The sequence below is a fragment of the Oryzias latipes genome, chromosome 24 (genome assembly GCF_053564925.1).
Source record: "Oryzias latipes strain Hd-rR chromosome 24, Olatipes_Hd-rR_3.1".
Classification (NCBI taxonomy): domain Eukaryota; kingdom Metazoa; phylum Chordata; class Actinopteri; order Beloniformes; family Adrianichthyidae; genus Oryzias; species Oryzias latipes.
The window spans coordinates 18663523-18679926 of NC_136260.1; the positions used below are offsets into that span (position 1 = coordinate 18663523).

General features: G+C 38.3%; 2 protein-coding genes across 5 annotated transcripts in view; both read right to left on the reverse strand.

The window, feature by feature from the left end:
* Positions 1–165: 165 nt before the first annotated feature.
* nek2 (NIMA-related kinase 2) lies at positions 166–3670 on the reverse strand. 2 transcript variants are annotated; one of them, XM_004083442.5, is made up of 9 exons: positions 3328–3670; positions 2750–2967; positions 2428–2668; positions 2213–2295; positions 2001–2127; positions 1693–1927; positions 1096–1150; positions 926–993; positions 166–661 (listed from the first exon to the last, which is right to left on the reverse strand). In XM_004083442.5, the coding sequence occupies exons 1-9, from the start codon at positions 3421–3423 to the stop codon at positions 456–458; spliced, it is 1329 nt and encodes a 442-aa protein (XP_004083490.1). In that variant the 5' UTR covers positions 3424–3670; the 3' UTR covers positions 166–455. The 2 variants fall into 2 exon arrangements, with proteins under 2 accessions (XP_004083490.1, XP_020570124.1); XM_020714465.3 differs by having other exon boundaries at positions 2858–2967; positions 3328–3628.
* Positions 3671–6183: 2513 nt separating this feature from the next.
* lpgat1 (lysophosphatidylglycerol acyltransferase 1) overlaps positions 6184–16404 on the reverse strand; it is a 36039-nt gene continuing 25818 nt past the window's right edge. Inside the window, exons 7-8 of one of the 3 annotated variants that reach the window (XM_023953027.2) lie at positions 9560–9666; positions 6184–8457 (exon numbers count right to left, since the gene is read on the reverse strand). In XM_023953027.2, the coding sequence (XP_023808795.1) occupies positions 8306–8457; positions 9560–9666 (259 nt within the window). In that variant the 3' untranslated portion in view covers positions 6184–8305. Of the gene's footprint in view, positions 8458–9281; positions 9398–9559; positions 9667–10387; positions 10432–10509; positions 10567–16404 lie in introns of those variants that run through there. The other 2 variants (XM_023953029.2, XM_023953030.2) reach the window with 2 other exon arrangements.

The following is a 16404-nucleotide window of genomic DNA, read 5'->3' on the forward strand; positions in this document are numbered from 1 at the left end:
ATTAGAAACTGATGACCTCTCGTGGAGAGCAGACGTTAAATTGTCATTGGACTATGAGATTTACTGTTTCTCTTTTAACTCGTTTATGTTGATTGCTTCAAAGCAACATTTAAAATCATTTATTTACTCTTTGAATTCGTCTGTTCATAATAAATAAAAAACCCATTTGTGACATTTTTGTTTATTAATTTTCAACAGTGGTTCATAAAATCTTTTTTTTTAATGAAAGGGTTGTTAAAACAGCAATAATGTGCACACTATTTTAACACTTTCAACAGCTGCCATTGACATTTACACAATCTATAAATCATTTAAAATATAGTTGGACAACAAAGAGAGCAACAACAAAACTTGAAATACACAAGATAAATTAGCTTCACTAAAATGCCAAACAATTATTAAATAAAAACATAAAATCCAGTTGTAATTCAGTCATGAAGAACATCAGGATGCGCTCAGCGTATGCCGAGCATCTGCCTGCTCTTGAATTGGCACATTTGCTCCATCTCGCTGAGTTTTTGGGCGCGTAGCTTTGCAGCCTGCAGTCTCAATTTCATCAAGTCCTGAGACGTTGCACTCTGGCGACCCTCTGGCTGCTCATTCTCTATGTTTTCACCAGCAAAGTGGACCTTCTTCTTCCCAGGAGACAAAATCTCCGCATCTAAAATCAAACAGCAGGGATCTGATTAACACGACTTGAAAGCGCTTTTTAATAATCAGGCAGATTTCTTTTGTCAAGAATTTGGTTTGAGCTGAGAATGGCTTTAAAACTTGTTTATTGAATAAAAGTTCATTGTTAGATTACAAAAAAAAGATACTTTATTTACTTGATATAAACACAATAAATATTTCATTCATTCATAAATTCATAGCCCAGCTGTATCTAAGTTCAGTAAGTCCAGAGGTCTTTGTTGGATTCCCCTACCTATGTCTTCGAGAAAGATCAGGTCCTTCTGCTGCTGCAGCTTGTAATTTCTCAGTAAACTCTCTGCTCTAAAACAGAACATAAAAAGTAAGAATTGACTCAAGGATTTTACACGATAATTCAAAAACCAGCAGTTGTTACATTATGCAACAGACAAAAAGAGAGACTACCTTGCAAGCCTTTCGTTTGTGAGCTGTTCACGAACACACAGCTGTTGCTCCCTTCCTGACAACAGAAAACACAATTTATTTGTACAAAAAGAGAGATTATTGTTGAAAACAAAGTTTAGAAAAAAACACCTTGCATTTCAAACTTTTGTGTGTGGACAGATGTGATGGCAACACTTTGGTTGAGAGGATGGATAATCACGTTCCGACTCCTCAAGCGTTTTATAAGGAACATCAGAAACAAGTACAGCAAATATAAAATCTACCAGATTGAAGCATTTGTGAATAAATGTATTAATCAAAGATTGCTTCGAAAAGGGCTGCTTATAATTATTAAGAGAGCAAGACACCCCAAACCCCTTTCTTTGGGATGAACCCATGCGTGGGAACAGAGAAATGTTTTCTAGTTCTTGTGCAATTTGGCAGCGGAACAGTTCAAGGCCTCAAATGTTGTTTCACAATTTCAGAAAAGTATCTCAGACTCTGATAAGTCAAATCCAAAGGACTGGTTTCTCATTGAATGGAGGCCGCTGCACTCAGAATAACCAAAGAACTATATTCTCCCCTTGATTTAGCCTCAGAAATAACTTAAAGCCTTACTCTCCAGCCTCTCCTCGCGCTCCTTCAGTGCTTTCTCCCTGTCCCGCAGAGCCTGTTCCCTCCGCCTGAGCTCCACCGCTGAGACGTGGGGCGCTTCACTCAGCCTCTGCGGGGGGCTGCTGGAGTCTGCCGACTTCCTTCGGGGTCGAACTTCTGACTTTCTCTGCTCATCCTCGACCACGACACTCAGCAGACTGCTCTGAAGAATAGACTCCACAGACGGCCTCAGGTAATCCTGTCAAAAAGCAGACTGGTGCTCAGCAGATCGTCTATTGCAGGATGAAAACAATCAATCCTTTATTTCAGACCTTCAAGTTGAGCATTCTGCTGATAAGAGAGTTCAGTTCCTCGGAATAACGGAAAGGAATTCTTCTAAACTTTCCTTCCCTGATCTTCTCTGCTAACTCCTTCTGGTTGTAAGCAGTGAATGGAGGCCTCAAAGAGGAAAAAATCCAAACATGAATTCATTAGATCAAACAGCCGAGGGAGCGGATGGAAAAGCTTAAAAAAAAAAACTTACGATAATGCGCAGAGTTCATACAGCAAACATCCCAATGACCAAATATCTGACTTTTCATTGTATGACATCCTATTTATTTGTTCCTGAATGAATAGAAAGTGTAAAAAACTAATCAATAACAAGTACAATATTTTTTTTACCTTGTAAATGTCCTTTAGAGATTTTTTTTAGAGAAAAAATAATTTAAAAAAAGCCAAAAATGTTAAATAACTTACTGGAGACATGTAGTATGGTGTGCCAACAAATGTCTTTGCAAAGCTGGTGTCGTGGTTCAGAATCCGAGCTAAACCGAAGTCGCCGAGTTTTACGTTCTGGTTTGCATCGAGGAAGATGTTGGCTGGTTTTAGATCCCGATGAAGGACGGTGGCTCTGCCGTCGCGCCGCCGGTGACACTCCTTTAGTGCCAGAGAAAGCTGCACCATGACTCGCAGGATAAACTGCTCCTCCAAGTACTTCCTGCCATTTAAAAACAACACATGATGATGCAGATAGAAAGAGGATGACTGCTTTTTCTTTCTTCCCATTTGCTCTATTTACCTCTCTTTGATACACTTGCTGATGAGACAAGACAGATCGCCACCTTCACAGTACTCCATGATGATGTACAGCATGGTATTACGGCGGTCTATAATGCGGTCGTAGTACCTCACAATGTTTGGGTGCTTGAGTTCCCTCAAGAGGTTGACCTCTGAGACCAGCATCTGTTTCTCACACTCAGCCATGGTGCCATAATCGAGCTCCTTCCACACAAGAATCTAGAGAGCAGAGATGCTTTAACCATCAAGAACATGTTCATCTTAGTCCTTTTTTCAAACTTAAAGTTCAAGTGTTTGAGTAAAAAATATTATGTTTTACTGATAAATGACAAAAAACATTTAAATGCTACATTTCCTTGATACTGAATTATGTTTAAAGATTTTTTCTTGTGAAATTAATGTCAGAAAAACTGTAATTTCCCAAATATTAAAGTACATTTGTGTCGTTATTGATTTACAGAGAAGCAAGTCATTGTTTTTTTTTTCATGACTTATCAATTAGATAACATTCACACCGTGTATTTATGTATCTTTATTTAAGAAAATACTGTATGCGTGTCTTGTGCCATAAATACTCACTTTCCCGTCACTCTTTCGTTTTATTTTCTGGCATCTTCCATAGGAGCCCGAGCCTATCGTGTACAGCACTTCGTAGTCATCAACACAGGACGGCATCTTGCCTTCGTCAACCGAAACCAACGTTAAAAGTTTCCAAACTTCACGTTAGCGTCAAATGTAAAGATAGGCCTTAGAAAAGTTGAACATCTAATTCAAGTAGTTACTTAAATTATGTTTTTTGCTCATCCAGATAATAAAGAAGTCCAAAGCCGATCTCCTCAAAACACTCGTGTTCTTTGGCATCAGTTGAAAACACAGGAAGTGCTGCTTCTCCGTTTAAATCGGTGCCAGAATTCTTACCTCTAATTGGCTCGTTCCCACGGGCACGACGGTCTCTGATTGGTCAAACAAGGACGCATTTGTTCACGTTGCTAAGAGCTGAAAACCCGCGAGATTAGAGCGGGAAGAAGCATGTTTATTCCCTGTCCACTAGAGGGCACCAAAAACAAGCAGTAGATTTACGGATTTGTTGACATATAATTGAACATACTAGATACAAATAAAACGTTTATTTGGGGAACGTGGGGAACAATTTGGGAAACAATATTGCTACAAAACACTTTTTTCGTATTATCCACATATAAATTGATTTTTCAAATAAAGCCAAGTGCACTTTTTTCTTTTGCATTTAAAATAACTAGTCACATGAGAACAATCCTTCGATTGAATTTAATAAATTTAACCCTGTCGGTAGCTTGTAAATGTACTTAAAGGTCACTGGCTCATCCAACAGCATTTTCTAAGCATGCATTCTAAGATGGATGGGAAGCAGATCCTACAGTCATCGGTCCCTTGATTTGACCTGCAGGGCAGTGAAAGACAGTGACCTCTCACAGTGCTCCTACATCTGCCATGGCTCTGAATTCACTTCATTGCTTCACTGCAGCAGGATGCCTTCTGGCACGACGGTTTAAGGAAAAAAATGCTGGCGTCACATTGTATTTTTCAGACTGAAACACAGAGCGAAAACATTCAAACGGCTTTGGATCATCTCTAGCATTGTGCACCTTTTCATCCCTTTTCTGGTGCTGTGACAGATTGACAGGTGGGAAGTAGCATGTTGGTAATTTCCAGCCCGTGAAATTGAAGCGTGACTGGAGCAAATCCTAACCACGACAGCTGGTTTTTGTGAACGTGTGATCCGTACTGGAGATGGATGCAGCGTCTGGGACAGTGGTCTAGCCTCTCAGTGGGGCAGCCAGCATAACAAGTCAGATTATCCCCACAACTCTGTCTGCTCTTGAGAGAGTGTTGGACCGGTCTGCCAAAAATCCCTCCGCCAAAGGTCACTGTTTCAAAAAGCTGGACATCAGCCAGGGACAGTTGTGAGGTGGAAGAGAGAGGAAGGAGAGACACCATTGGAAAACTGGCAGCTGAAGACAAGACGTACAGGTGGCTCAGGCCACTGTGATGTCAACTGCCCCCCATTAGAGGGAACGAGCAGAGCCCGAGCGACAATAACCCCCTCACCTGAGGCACAAATTGGTGTCGCAACAGTCGTTGTGACTTAAGACTCCTTTTTCTGGGTCCAGAAGCAGGAGCAGGAAAAGATAGCTCTATGGTTATTGCTACTTTTTCTATTTTTGTTGAATTTCATACAAAAATTGTGTTTTTTCCCACTAATTTATTTTTTGTATAAAAATACAGGGAAAAAAAAATCACAACTCAGGTACGAAACCTAAGGCAAACTCCAGTAGAGGATGAACACACTACAAAATACACACTCACTGGGGGGGTGCATATCGTACTCTCAGACTTAAACTATTCGTTATGTCAAGTTTGCCATGTTGACTTCTTCCCTCCTTATTGTGTTTTTAGACAATAATACACTAACTGAATCCTGCTTAGAGCTTTAACAACCTCTGCATCGTTGTTTAGAAATAAAGCAGTGTCGTCTGCAAACAGCTAAAGGAATGGTTCTCCATTGCTGTCATGAAAGAGGAGACAGTGGCAGAAGTTGTCAGTCAGACTTCCTCCCTACTTTTGCCAAATTATCCCTTGGTTGTGTTAATATTGTGTTTACTTTACACAATAGTTGCACAATGACTCTAATTTTTTGCAAAGTTTGATAACAGTTTCTTATTTTCACTTCTTTTTCCTCCCTTTTATGTTGATTTATTTTCCACACACATTTGGTTTAACTAGCTGGAAACGTGCCTGCCTGCCGTCTCAGAGGATGCTGCCGCCGCCGTCCATGAATGTCCACGTGTTCTGCAGCTTCGTTTCTCTGCACGAGGAGGATGACATTGAGCAGGAGGGAACACCAAACAGCCTGCTGATATTTTGGAAACCTTGATGCATATTTAATGTCATTCTCTTTTTGCAATTCGAACTTATCTGTAGGTGTAAGAGAGTTAGAGCTGAGGAATTAAGATTCTTCCTGGTCTGTTTGCAACAGGAACCCTAATGTTTACCTGCAGATCCCCTCCATCCGAGCTCACAGTAACAAAAACTCTAAAAAACAGTTTGAACTATGAAATGAGAGTATGCAGAAGGAGAATGTTTTGCATGGAACATGGCAAAGACAAAGTGTAGATATTTTCCTTCATTTTGGTGAAAGGTTTGACCAGCCGTCTGAACACAGTGGTGCAACCTTTGTGCTCAGATCGTTTGAACTTCCTTATAGGACCACGGAACTGGAAAACGTCTTCATTTTAATACTCAAAGCCGCTGGGAAAAGGCTACTGCTTCTCTGAGTGTTGATATTTGGAACCAGAACAACTTTAGTTTCAGGTTCAAGGTCTTCTTACTCAAACCAGCTCAGCTTGACAGAATCAGCTGATCTTCAATCTCCAAGTCTAATAAAGAGCGGAACACTTGTTTGGGTCATTTAGTTTTATTCCAGCACAGGCTGTTGGTGTTGTAAAATGGCAGCGCAAGTTGGACTTAAAGGAGAAGTACAAAATGGAAAAATACAGACAGTTTTAGTAAAATCACTTGGAATCCTTATTGGGACAATTTCCTAAAATCACATTTGAGAAAACACTCGTCTTTCCTCTTCTGGAAACATGGTCGAAAGGTGCAACAAATAGGAAGAAAAAAAATGTCACTTGTGATGGAGGGAAACTGGAAAAAGAGGCGGGACAAATCCCACTTACACTCGGATTTCAAACGCTCTCACCTACCTCCACAGGCAGCCCTTGTTAGCCGTTTTACTACCGCTGCTTAAGACGTTGCTCAAAAACTCCTTTTATGACGTATTTAACCTAATTCTCTGAACTAAACCTGGCAATTAAACTGAGCTTGTGATGAGGATGTTTTCCATCTTCACAGAAACATCAGATGTGTCTGCAGCGATGCCAGAAAACAGCTTTATTTGGGATTGTGATGAACCAGCACATTCTGTAAGGCGTCAGAGTTGTTTCACTAAGTCCTCTTTATTGTAAAAGTTTGCAGTCGGGCCCATGTGCCGAACACGCGGACCTACAGTAGCTACGACGTTGTGAAGCACATGTTGCAAAAGAAAAAAGAAAAAAAAAAGAAAAATAATACTGAAAAGTGAGGGTAAAATAACTCTTTTAAAAAAAAACAAAAAACATTCATATTTCAAAATAAATGTCGTCAATATCATTAAAGGACCAAAAAAGAGACACCAGCCGTTTTCCAACATTTTCTTTTTCTCTCTCTATGTACAAGATTTAAACATACTTTTACATGGAGAAAATAACAGTGTTTGCAATTAAAAGAAAATCGAATTTGACCGCTGGAGGTGACAGTCTGGACGCCACAATGCGAGTCATAGATATCAAAAATGGGGGTAAAGTCACTCACACTCACTTAGGCAGGTTATGCTGTGAATTTACACGTATGACACCTTGAATCATGTAAGCCGAAGTCTCTATCATAGAATGTTGAACATAAATTAGCTTTCAATTGAAAAAAATATTGTTCCTCCTTCTCTTTCTTCCATCCCCCAAGATTCTAACCATATGGCTTAAATATTTGTAAAACTACAGAGTCCAGCAGGGCAGTATGAGTGCCTGCATGAGGCAAGAGTCTGCACATGTGCATGGGGGGGTTGAACTGCGGGGGGGGGGGGTGAACAGGTGAATCGATTTATTTTATTTTATTTTCAACTTCTAAATAGGCATTAAAAGTAATGCATCATACCCACAATGCTTTAGGCTTTCAGCATGTAAACATGACACCCCCCCCCCCGCTATTCAGCAAGCTCACAACACGACCTCACAGGCGCACAGAGTCCCAACAAAACGATATTAAAAACAATCGAATGAGAGATGCTGAGAAGATATGCAGGTTAATGGAAGAAAATAAAAGAAATAATAAAAACATCAACAGCTACCATTTTTTTGGGGGGGGGGGGCGGGGGGCTATTCCAGGGGAGAAGAGCATCTGGGGCAGTATGGATCCATAGTGCAATGAAAGCCAGGGGAGCGGCCAGGGTGGGTGGACCCCCCCCCCAGCGTCTGTTCAAACGTTCGCTCTAGGAGGTGCCGACAGCTGATTGGTTGGCGAGCTGACTGACGAGTACGGCGGGATTCAGCGACTCTCCGGGCAGAAAGTTCACTTCCAGTGTCTTGTTTTTTTGTTGCCCCCCGCACATGTCCGTCTGCGCTCCTTCCTCTGTAAAAGTACGACAGCTGAAGCATCGAGAGGAGTCGAGTCCGGTCCCGAGAATCTCCTGAAGTGTGTGTATGTCGGTGTGTACATGTATGAGCATGTGTAAACGTGGAAATGGGAGCAGGGATGGGCATGACCGCTTCCTGTGGCGCTGGGGCTGCGCGCAAGTTAAACCGTGACCGTATGGGTTTTTTCCATTTTTGTTGTTTTTTATTATTTAGTCGTTTCCTAACGAGTCTCTCCGCTGCCGCAAATGTACATTCAGTCATCGTGGGGGGAAAAGGAAGCTGCGCCACACACATACTCATCCCGAGGCCTCCCCAGTGGTCCAAGAGAAGTGTTTGTCCCATCAGCGCGCTCAAAATAAACAGCAGTAGAGGTACTGGAGGACGCTGTACCACATGTAGCCAGAGGCGAAAGCGAAGATCTGGATGCTGCACAGCCACACGGGATCCAGGGTCATCTGCCGGGAAAGCGCCTCCTTCTGTCCTTCTAGAGGAGGAAAGGATCCTGTTGGAGGCACAAACACAACACTTTAGAGACACAAACTGGGAGTAACAACCATTTGAATAAATGTGGAAAATGAAAGACGGTTCAGTTTAGAGCTCTACCCGCTCATTAATATGCTTTAGGCGGGTTTAGGGAAAAGAATAAATCCTATTTGTTTTATAAAATATGTTTAGTAATCTGGACTTTTTCTGCTGCTGGTTGAGTACAGTTTCAGGAAATAGAAGGTAGGATGCGTCTCAAGATGATAAAAACTGTCAAATAGACTGTGATATAAGAACCACAAGTTTTTTATTTTTTGTGTATTTCTCCCTAAATTTACAAACGTCCTACTAGGATATCTCTCAACTGCTTCCACATTGGAAATAAATGAGAATTATTGTTCGTATTTGGTTGCCAGGGCAGTTTTCTCTTAGACAAACATTTTATTGTTCTGACCCAGAATAGACAGATTTCAAAATGAAACATCGGTGGAGCCGCTCCGATCATCTTTTAATCCATTTTCAAAGTGTTTCCAGTGTTTTTTTCATTACAATTATGGTGTTTTTAGGCCAAATTGAAAAACCTGTGTTGTTTTCTAGGACGTAGTTTCTGCAGAGTGGCAGCAGCTCATTAGAAATTCACCTCTGAGTTGTGGACGTTTTTTCATCTGCTCCTGATTCACAACTACTTGAATAAAGAACTACTCAAAAATGCCATTTGAAGCTTAATTTTCTTAACACATGTCCTTTATTTTCAGAAAAATGTGACAAGAACATGTTAAAAACACCATTTTCATCGGAGAGGGTCTTTAAATAGAAGCACCAAAAACAAGAACAATGCAAAAGTGAATTTATAATAAGCTGTTTTATTCTAATGCATTGACCATTTCACAGTGAGCTGTCTTTGATTAGCTGCACAGTGAAGCTGCTCCACTTCTGTAGAAAATGCCTCGAGAAGACTTCTGCTGTGAATAAATGAGACACGTAGAAACTGAGAATCCCTTTGACTGCAGGCTGAAAAACTGTCTAAAGAGAGATGTTCAATGTGCTCAACAAAGATTCATTCCCTCCCATCTTCAATCTTTATATTCTATCTATTTATTAAAATGTGGGTCTTAACACACCTTTGTCATAGAAGTAAGTCAACAACTTTTCTTTCTCCACAAATCTCTGATACAGCCAGTCAGTCAGGGCCTCTGCCTCCACAGGAACGTCTTTTATCGGGTACATCCTGCAGAAGTTTCAAGGAGACAGACAGACAGACAGAAGAACGGAGAACAATTCAAAATGTTTTCAGCAAAAAGACGCAAGAAGCCTCAACCCTGGAAGTCCGATTCGCCTTTGGACGGAGCGGTCGACAATTTTCTGTGTTTGCTGCTTTTATGGAGGGAACTCTGACGGCAGACAGAGGGACTCATAGGAGACAATAATTGTCACAAGTTCAGTCAATTTAATGCTTAAAAAAAAAGAAATTACAGTTATTGAAACACTGAAAGGGAAGACCTCATTTATGAAGCTTTAAAAACCTGAAAAAAGATTAAAACCAAGAAGACAAACACTTTTTAAAAATGTTTAAAATGCGTTTTTCATTTAGAAACAAAACGGGCTTCAGGGGGTCAAACAACTTAAGGTTTGTGTAAAGTTTTTAAATCTAATTTAATTACTTTTTATCAATTTGTAATAAAAATGTTCATATTTGGGTGAAAATACAATCAAAATATGGAAAAAAATGTGTATAAATACAACACAATTCACATTACAAATCCATAAGCTAAAGTTTCAATATCCAAATTGTCATTTCTTACCTAAATTCTAATATATCTAAATGTTAATACTAATTTGTAATCCAATAAAGAAAGTGAAAACTCCAAAAAGGAGGTGTTTGTAAAAACAGGGCGTGAAAGTCTGTTTTGCTGCCAGAAGGGGTCTCTCTCACACAGACTGATGGTGGTCACCTTCAAACAAAGGTTATCGTCTCCTCTCTGGAGCCTTTCCTCTGTGTGTTCAGGAAAAAAAAAAACACATCAAAGCCAAAAAAAGCGATTATGACGGAAAGGAAGCAAACTGCGATCACCTCATCAATTCACGTTTCTGAAAAATCAGGAGAGATTGAAGGAAGGGTCCCCCGGTGCTGCAGGAAGAGCGAACAACGTGAATAAACGTAGATTCAGCGATCATTAATATCCTGTATGATCCCAACATAAATCCTTAAAAAAAAACATTCAAGTGAAAGGGAAATAAGTGGTTGAAGACTGTAAAGGACAGGGCTAAGAAAACAGAACCTTCAGTCCAGTCATGCTTCTTTTGGATCTGACACAATAGTTATGACTCAATCAGGAAATGGGATTTATGCAGAACTGCACAGGCAATGTTTTATTGCAAAACCAGGTACAGTTTGTGTCTAATATCAAACGGGTTTAGGCAGAATGTTTGCAGAACACTTACAAATTTGGACTAAAACCTGGAATTAAGTTTTTATTGGGATTTAAAGAGACATTTTTAGACTTTGTCTTGTGTCTTTGGTCCATCCAGCTTCATCAGAGCTCTTTAAAACTGTGAAATCATGCTAAGTTCAAGACGGAAACCACACCCCTTTTAGAAACATGGTCGCTTTTTGTCATCTAATCTAAATCCATGAATGAATAAATTATTCGATTTCTACTGTCAGCCCGAGCCCAAACAGTTTAAATCCTCGGTTGGCCGTCTGAGCTCTAAACTGTAACCTGATGGCAAAAGGGAAACCAAAGCCGGCTCTAATTGTGAGGGTTGCAAGCTTCAGGCCTTTGGTAGTATTTGGCTGTCGTGGTGTTTTCCTGCAGCTGAAATAATCATGCAGAAACCAGAATCCTCTGCAGCTGCACGAGGCGTTAAGAAGCGCTGAGGTAAAACCAAGTACTGCTGATCTGATTTCAGGGAAACGAGCGGGTATTGTTAAAGCACTTCTGCAAAAAAGGAAAAGCTGCCGTGACCGGAAAGTTCATCGGGTTTGACTTCACCTGAAAGTGATGTCACAAACTTCTAGAAACACCTGGAATGAGGTTACAAACGCTGCTCATTGGGGGGCAGAAGTGACTAAAACAAGCTTTGAAACAAAAAAAAATTTACAGACAGAAGAATACGGATAAAACTAAAATATATAAAACATTTGAATACCAAATAGCTCCTAAATGTGGACGTTTTTCATTCCATTTTAAAATATTGTATAAATAACCAGGAATACTTTTCAGATGCGCTTTTGCTGCACATCTTCAGTTGCTGAACCTGCATCCCTACCACTAAGGATATTATATAGTGTAATATTTCATGTCCTTTCAGTTTTGTGGAATAGTTTTAGGTAAAACATGTGAGAATGTGAAGGATTTTCATTAGTCATCACTTAGAGGAGGAAACATACTGTCGACTTAAATAAGCCTGTAAATCAAAATCATGCCAAACAGGCAAAAACTGAAGACATTTTGACAGATGGAGTCAGTGAATGTAAAACTGATGGAAATAACTCAACAGACGGTTCCATGTAGGATCAAACATTCATTAGGAACTTTTTTTTACGTCAGCGTAGCTGCGGGGGCTTATGGGCTGCTGAACTGCAGGTTGTGTTAAAGAAATTTGATTTAGGCCTAAACAAAGTCTGGACTTTGATTGGAGTCCATCTTGCTTGCATCGTGATAAGCGTGTGACCGAATCGGTCCCTGACGATGCTGAGCTGTGGTTTTGTTTACAGCGGGATGTGTAGAGCAAACAATCAGCATCCAGGTGTTTTGCTGTGTTCAGTTTCAGCAGCAGGGCGTACCGCTGATGAGGCTGCTGGGGGGGGAGGTGCCAAGGCTGCGTTCTCATCTTTAACCCACTTGGCAAAGGCCGGCCTGGTAACCCGACCTCTCGGCCCACAGACAGACAGACAGACAGCTGAGGTTTTGAGCTGTCAGGAAACGTCGTCAGGTTCTGACTTGGGCTACCTAAATCACATTTGTGACATTCCAAATATAATGTGAAGCTCGCTCATGTTTAGTCTTGCAATTTCTGAGAGAAAACAGAAAAAGGTCTGCTTCTATGATAGATAATTGAAAATGTATTCACTTTACATTTTAAATTGAAGGTTTCCTCCTTCCTGCTGACTTTTAAAATTACTTTGTTTATGATTTCTTGGCTGCACAGAATTTAACTTATAGTTCATCTTGAGCCTGCCGTTGTATTTTAAACTTTACATTTTTTTTTCTTTCACATGAAAACAAATCTCGTTTGCATACATGTAAGAGGAAGTGTACAACAGGAAGTTATGCCTTTAAAGAATTTTACAGAAAAGTGGTAATTTTTTGGATCAAATTTGATAAAACAATCTGCAAAAACCATAGAAACACCAACACAGTCAGCTGTTAAAATAAAAACAAACAAACAGTGCAGTCATTACAATCTGCAGACGTTTCTGTCATCCATCCATCCCTCCCCTGAATCCCTTTCAGGTTCACAGGGTTGCTGGAGCCTATCCCAGCTACTGATTGTCTTATTTTTCTGTATGTATGTCCCTCCAACATTAGAAAAATACCACAAGAACACGTTAAAAACACCATATTCAGTGAAGGGGGTCATTAGTTGTATTAATTAAATCTGGATGTAGAAGTCAGTCCACCTCCCAGTCTCTTTGGACGGAAGCCAGTCTTTGTTTGGAGTCTATAATAGCTCTGACTGTGAAACCTTAAAACACAGCAGCATGCGGGGAGAGCTGCTCTCAAGGCAAACAGCTACAAACAACAAATATTGACATTGGAGCCTGTCTGTTCCCTTTCATTTTATTTAAGGTTAGGTTACCTTATGCCATCTGTAGAACATTGCAGCTAAAAGTGAGGTTAATGGAGTGAGAAGCTGCACCATCTTAAGGTCTCTTTCTATACAAGAGAGGCTGAGGAAACTTTATTTCGGTTAAGTTAAACAAACAAACTTAAAAACATCAACATAAACATTGACACTGATCAATGTCAACATAAACATTGAAAATAATAATAATAATAATAATAAATAAACATAACATAAACATTGAACAAAATTAACCGAAAAAGGTGTTGGGTGAAGCCAAGGCTTATTTCCCCAACCCTGAATACAAACATTACATCTACCTACAAACTGTTAGAACCTTAAATCAGAAAAGAAAAAAGATGAAAAAACCAAAAACCAAAAACAAAACAAACACTTCTCAAAATGACCTCACAACCACCAAAGTCTCTCAGTCCAGAAGGTATTTTTGAAACATTTTAACTTTATACATTTTCTTAAAGTGCAGTATGGATTTTGCATTTTTCAGTTCGTCTGATAATAAATTCCACATGTTGACCCCCTGAACAAAAACACTATTTCTTAATGCGTTAGTTCTGACCACTTTCTTTTTAAACATATCTTTACCTCGAAAATCATAATTATCAACTTTTATTTCGAACAAACTCAGTATTTTGGCAGGTACACATTGTTTTTTAACTTTAAACATAAAAATTCCAGTACTAAGATAAACTAAATCATAAAATTTTATTGCCCTTAATTTAGGAAATATTTGTTTTGTGGATTGATTGTATGAAGAGTGGTTTACAATTCTAATTGCTTTTTTTTGCAGAATAAAAATAGGTTTTGTATTTGACTTGTAACTATGCCCCCAGATTTCTAAACAATAGGTCAAATAAGGAATCATGAAGGAACAATATAGAATATACAATGTAGCTGTGTTTAAAAAATATTTGACTTTATGTAGGATGGCTAATGATTTGGACAATTTAGAGAGAATATAAGTTATGTGTGGTTTCCATGATAATGTATGATTCAAGATTACTCCCAGAAATTTTATTTCATTTACTCTTTCAAGAACAACATCCTCAATTTTTAACTCAGAGATGTTTTCCCGTTTTCTATAGCCAAATATAATGTACTTGGTTTTATTTTGATTTAAAGACAGTTTGTTTGAATTAAACCATTGTTTGATTATGGATAATTCTTTTGTTATGTCTGAAAGAAGCTTTTCCAGGTTATCTCCAGATAAATACAAAGTAGTGTCGTCAGCATATAAAACACAATTTAACAAATCAGAAACTTTACAAAGGTCGTTTATGTATAAAATAAATAATATAGGACCCAATAGGGACCCCTGGGGTACTCCACATGTAACAGGACACATATCAGATTTTTCGTTATTGAAATAAACATACTGACATCTGTTAATAAGATAACTTTCTAACCAGGAATATGCTATTCCTCTAAAACCATATTTCTGTAACCTACTAAGTAACATAGTGTGATTTAATGTATCAAATGCTTTTTGAAGATCAACAAAAACGCCTACAGTAAATTTCTTCTTCTCTATCGAGGAAGAAATATGATCAACTAGATGCATTATCGCCATTGAAGTAGATCTACCAGCCCTAAAACCATATTGATCCTCATGCAATAAATTAAACTTTCCAATAAAATTGTTCATTCTTTGAACAAAAAGTTTTTCTAATATCTTGGAGAATTGGGATAATAATGAAATTGGTCTGTAATTTGTAAATATATGGCGATCTCCATTTTTAAAAATGGGAATAATTTTTGCTATTTTCATGTTATTTGGAAAAATGCCCTCCCTAAAAGACATGTTAAATATATGAGTTAGTGGTTCAACAATGAACTCAATTGTGTTTTTAATTAATGACATATCAATGTCATTCCAATCTTTGGATCTTTTATTTTGAAATGTTCTTACAATTTCTAGTATTTCATTTGAACTAACCTCAGACAGAAACATTGAGAACTTGTTTGATTGGATACTAAGTTCTTTCAACTTCTTTATTGGCTCTTTTATTTCCATTGCAAGTTTATTTCCAACATTAGCAAAGTATTCATTTAATTCATTTGCAATAAGCATTGGGTTTCTGATCTGAATATCATTTTTTTTAAAATAACTTGGATACTCTTGTTTCTTATTGTTTTTTTTGGTTAATTTGTTTATTATTTTCCAAGTCTCTTGCATGTGTAATTTGTGTTGCTCAATTAACTTATGATAATACTGTTTTTTAGAATTTCTTATTATATTCACCAATTTATTTTTATAATTTTTATATGTATTTTCTGCTTCTTTACTTTTTTCTCTTACAAACTGTCTGTATAGTGCATTTTTCTTTTTACAAGCCTTTTCAATACCTTTGGTTATCCAAGGCTTTTCGTTATTTTTTTTATGACTAATTTTAATTTTTGGACAGTTTAAATTATAAAGCTCTATGTATCGATGCAGAAAGGCATCATAAGCTTCATTCACATTGGTAGAAGCATAGATTTCATTCCATGTTTGATTACATAGGGCCCTCCTAAATGAATCAATGTTATCAGAACTGCAACACCTTATCCATTTTCCCTGGGTCTGTGTATACATTTTCTTTGAAGACACATTTTTCAACACTGCAAACACAGGCAAGTGATCAGTAATATCACAAAACAAAAGGCCTCCCAAAATTTCTTTATCAGTTCTATTTGTGAATATGTTATCTAGCAACGTTGCTGATTCTGTGGTTATACGTGTAGGCTTATTAATTATTGGGCATAAACAGTTGCCATACATTGAGTTGATAAACTCTCTTGTTTGATTTAAACCAGTTGGATTGATTAAATCTATGTTAAAGTCACCACATACTATTTTTATTTTATTTGTGCCCATAGTATTTAAAACTTCAGACATTTTTTCATTGAAGTTGGCCATATTTGTTCCCGGTGGTCTATACGCACAACTAATCCATATCTTTTTTGAAAGACCATCTTCTATTTCTACTGTGATACATTCCAGAACATTATCAATAGTGTAAGATAATTCATCGACAATTTTGCTATTTATTGTTTGTTCAATGTATAGAGCCACTCCTCCACCTTTTCTTTTATTTCTATTGGTAGTATAAAGCTCGTACCCCTCAAGGTTGACTTCCACCATCTTGTTATCATCAAGCCAAGTTTCTGATACAGCAAT